The sequence below is a fragment of the Monoraphidium neglectum genome (assembly GCF_000611645.1).
Source record: "Monoraphidium neglectum strain SAG 48.87 unplaced genomic scaffold scaffold00308, whole genome shotgun sequence".
Taxonomy (NCBI): domain Eukaryota; kingdom Viridiplantae; phylum Chlorophyta; class Chlorophyceae; order Sphaeropleales; family Selenastraceae; genus Monoraphidium; species Monoraphidium neglectum.
In genome coordinates, this window is record NW_014013320.1 from 30,464 (window position 1) to 34,474 (window position 4,011).

Here is a 4,011-nt window from a genome sequence, read left to right on the forward strand (position 1 = left end):
GGTGATTGGCAGCGCCGGGTTGACGGGCAGCACCACCGGCGCGGCGCCCGCCGCCGGCACCGCCGCCGCCGCCGCGGCCGCGGGCTGGGCCTGGGGCACAAACACGGGCTCGGGTGCGGCAACCACATACTTCGACTCAAAGTCCGGCTTGGCCTTCCGGGGCAGCTTCGAGAAGTTGCCTGCCCGCATGGCGCGGATGATCTTATCACTGAGCACCACGCGCCCCTCCGCCGTCTGGCAGGCCGCGACGCCGGGGTTCCTGTGGCAGTGGCGGATCGCGCCGGCGACCTTGTGCTTGCTGATCGCCTCCAGGAGGGGCTCTGAATTGATGGCTTTGGCGATCTTTACGTAGGCCTGGAGGGGGTGCGTATGTGTGTGTATGTGTGTATGTGTGGCAGGCGAAGGGGTTGCGCGCATGCCTGGAATGCCAATCAGGTGCTGGATGGCATCTCGAGCCTGACTTCCTCAGTCTAGGTGCCCGGGTGTGCATGTGTTTTGAGGTGAGACACAAATTGAGGTGTGTACTGAAGAGCGCTGCTGTCTGGCGATGCGCAGTGCTGCTGCAGCGCAGTGCCAACGCAGCGGCCGAAGCAGCGCAGAGCCGATGATACGCGGCGCACCTGGGCAAGGGGGCAAGTGCCCCAGGCCTCGGCTTCGTACTCCCGAAACTGAAAGAGCGCCTCGTCGCGCTGCGGCGCGGAGGCAGGGTGCATCGCGCGGGTTGATCAGTGAGCGAACATTTGAACGCGCTGGCACGGCCCGCACGCGTCCGAGCCCAAGCGCCTTGCTCAACAGGCCCAACAGCAGGAACCCTTCCCCCAGTTGCAGCGGCAAGGACAAGGCAGCAGGGCTCCCCACCTCGTCCTTGCTCTTGACTGCGATGCTTTTGTGGACGCACGCGCCGATGGCGTCGGGGTCGGCCTCCTTCTCCTCCCTGGTGGGCGGCAGCCACCTGCACTTGCCGTTCTCTACGGCCTTGCACGCCGCCTTTTTCTCCTCCTAAGAGGGGGAGACAGGTGTGGCGGCGCGTTTCTTGACACGGGACAAAGACGGCAAGGCTTGCGTCACATGCGCGCGTCATGCGCCGGCTCAGCGCTCCGCCCGCATACCTTCGCGCACGGCAGTTGCTTGACGGCCATGGTGCCGGGGCAGGCGGCTGCGGCGGCCGCGTCCATCAACAGCTTGCCGCTTGTGAGCCGGCATGAAGGCACCTGCGTGAGGGCAGCAAGGCAGCAACATGGGCCCATCATGCTCACATGCGGGCTCCACCCTGCGCCCACAACTTGCGAGGACACTGGGCCAGCATTTAGTACTTGCCCTGTAGCTCTTTGCATTTGGCTGCCCAGGCGGACTTGGACCACGAGCCCCAACGCACGCAGCGACGCACCGAAAAGTCCGACCATGCGCAGTGGACGGTCTTGCTCCTAGCGTTGCACTTGGCCTCCGACGTGAAGAGGCTGCAGGCTGCGTCGGCGCCAACAGACTTGACGAGCGACGCGGCCAGGGCGTCGTTGCGCTTCGGCCGCGTGACCGCCGCGGCGATGAACAGCGGATGCACATCGCAGGACTGCGCGAGGCTGTCCCACGCGCACTGCCGGCTTTTGACGGTGGCGCCTTGCGCGAGATGGCTGGCTGGCAGCAGCAGGAGCAGCAGCAGCTGCGGGAGCAGCACCGACACATGCCATCCCACGGCCCGTTGTATGGCAGCAGCCATCTGGCCGACGGGGCGCGGCACGCTGGTTGTGCTCCCGCTATGCAGTGCGCAGTGCGTCGCAGCAGCGGTCTGCAGGTTGCACAGGAACGACGCCCGGGAAGCGCGACCGCAGCGGCCCCAGCTGGAAGCAAGATTGGCCCAAGGCCAGCCCTTTTGTGGGCACGCTCCAATCTAAGGCCCAGCAACCACGACAGCCAGAGAGCAAGACTCAACGAGCTTTTGTGAATTTGGACAAGGTGAAGTGTATCCGTTAGCTAAGGACGCAAAACAGCATCAAATATATGTATCGAACACAGGCGGCAACACAAGTTGGCCCTCGTCACGGAGCTCCGGCATTGAAAACTCTGATCAACATGATCTCCCAGGGGAGAATGGGGACACGAGCGCATCATGCAACAGCTCAGAAAACTCTATTTTCGACATGGCGGCCAGCCTTGCACGCGGGTAGTGGCACCTTCGGTGGGTGATGCGGGCTGAGCGAGGGGGCCGCAGCATGCGCGGCGCAACAGTGTGCGCATTTGCAGACTCTCGCTGCATTCTTGCCAGAGCATCACGCTGCACAGGAACCCTGCAAGACTGGTGTGTTGACTGCTTCGCGGCTCCATGGCTCACGCACACGGCAGGGCGGGCGCGACCAGCGGTCGTGACGCGCAGCGCCAAGGTGCGAGCGCCGCCGCCGCTGTCACCAGCTGCGCCAGCCACCGCCACACAAATCTGCTATGCGAGCATCGGTTGCATGGCAGATACTTGCTTCGCAGCGGCGCCGGGGCCCGCAAGCGACGCTGCATGCCTGGCCTGACGCCGCGCACCTGTCCCCGCCCCTCCACCTTCCACCCCTTGTTCCCGCCGTTGCCCAGGCCGGCGAGCTGCTGCAGCGTGCCAATGACAAGTATGTGGCGAAAGATCTCATGGCCGCCATGAAGCTGTATGAGGATGTGCTGGCGCAGGTGCGGCGGCCGCCTCGCGGCAAAGGCGGGCGCGCGTGGCATGCTGCCGGCCGCGCTGCGTCAGCGAGGGCCCCCCGTGGGTTCGCAGGGTTGGATTTGTTGTCGCTTTGAACAGTACAACGGCACAGCATGGAAGATGGCAAGGCCGGGTGACAAGAGAAGGCGCTCGCGGCGCGTGGCGGCGCCCCCATCGCGAAGCCGAGCGGCCTCTGTCCACAGCTCCCAGTAGGCAGCCGACACCGTGCTCGCCGAAACCGCTCCCCCGCGCCCGCCGCCGGCCGCCGGCTGTGCTGGATTGGACCATCCCCCGCCCCGCCGCCTATCCAGGACGGCGTGACGACCAGGCAGAAGCAGGCCGCGCTCTTCGGCTCCACGGCGGTGCGTGGCCCCTTGCATGTTGCGGCCCGCGCGCAGACTGCCCAGGAAGGCACAACACAGGCACACACCCACTGCTGCGCTGCCAGCCGGGCACGGGCGCTGCGACCGTTCCGCCGTGACGTCCCTCTGGGATCTCAAAATTTTCACATACAGTTTTAGATTCAGATGGCGCACCCAGCCGCACAGCGCAAGGAGGTCGAAGATGAACCCCCTGCCCGCCTGGTTGCACTCAACCCCCCAGGTGCACGCGTCTTTTGGGGACATCGAGCTGGCGCAGATCACGCTGCGGGGTGAGCCGGCAGCGCCCTCCGTTGACTCGGTTTTGTGAATCATGTTGCTCATGCCCCAGTCGACTTGCCAACAACAGCGGGCTTGGCTTGGCGCCGGCAAGCCGCTGCGTCCCCCTGCTGACTTGCCCCTTCCACTGCACTCGTATGCAACGCATCGCTCCATTGAATCGTGTTTGCCACGCCGTTTGGGGCCGCGCCCCTGGTACCTCCCTCCACCAAAACAGAGGGCATCCGCAACGGCCTGGACTTTGACCAAGCGCTGGCGGACCCAGATTTGCCCGACTTTGTCACGTCGCCCCAGATGCTCATCCAGCTGCGCCGCTTCAACCAGACGGCGCAGGGCGCGCTCGCCGCGCGCTCGTCGCGGGCGGTGCAGCGGCAGCGGATCGGCGGCACGAGCAGCGCTGGGGCCGGCGCGGGGGCGGGGACGGGGTTGAACCAGGACATCGGTGGCATGTTCGGGAGCTCAACCTCGGACACCGCACAGGTTGACACGTCCGTCATAGGTGAGCACTCCGAGGGTACTTCTGATCAGGCGCCTCCAAGGGCGCCGCGCGTCTGACATCTCCCTAAAAACGCCACCTGCCAAGCCTGCGCGGGTCTGGCGCCTGCGCGGGTCCGGCGCCTCAGTGCCGTCCCGCGGTGCGGTCGCCGGCCGCCCCGACGCGCCGCCCTCAAAACC

The 4,011-nt window shown here is 65.8% G+C and overlaps 2 protein-coding genes across 2 annotated transcripts in view; one reads left to right on the forward strand and one right to left on the reverse strand.

Annotated features, from left to right (window-relative positions):
- MNEG_2654 (hypothetical protein) overlaps positions 1-1,714 on the reverse strand; it is a gene marked incomplete at both ends in the record, with an annotated part of 2,511 nt that extends 797 nt beyond the window's left edge. Inside the window, 5 exons of the mRNA XM_014048872.1 lie at positions 25-354; positions 621-689; positions 859-999; positions 1,110-1,211; positions 1,388-1,714. Of these exons, the coding sequence (XP_013904326.1) occupies positions 25-354; positions 621-689; positions 859-999; positions 1,110-1,211; positions 1,388-1,714 (969 nt within the window). The remainder of the gene's footprint in view (positions 1-24; positions 355-620; positions 690-858; positions 1,000-1,109; positions 1,212-1,387) is intronic.
- A 908-nt stretch (positions 1,715-2,622) lies between these two features.
- MNEG_2655 (hypothetical protein) lies at positions 2,623-3,891 on the forward strand (the record flags this gene model as incomplete). Its single annotated transcript, XM_014048873.1, has 4 exons — positions 2,623-2,661; positions 2,989-3,039; positions 3,281-3,329; positions 3,554-3,891. 4 exons carry the CDS (start codon positions 2,623-2,625, stop codon positions 3,889-3,891), a joined length of 477 nt encoding a protein of 158 aa, XP_013904327.1.
- Between the last annotated feature and the right edge of the window lie 120 nt (positions 3,892-4,011).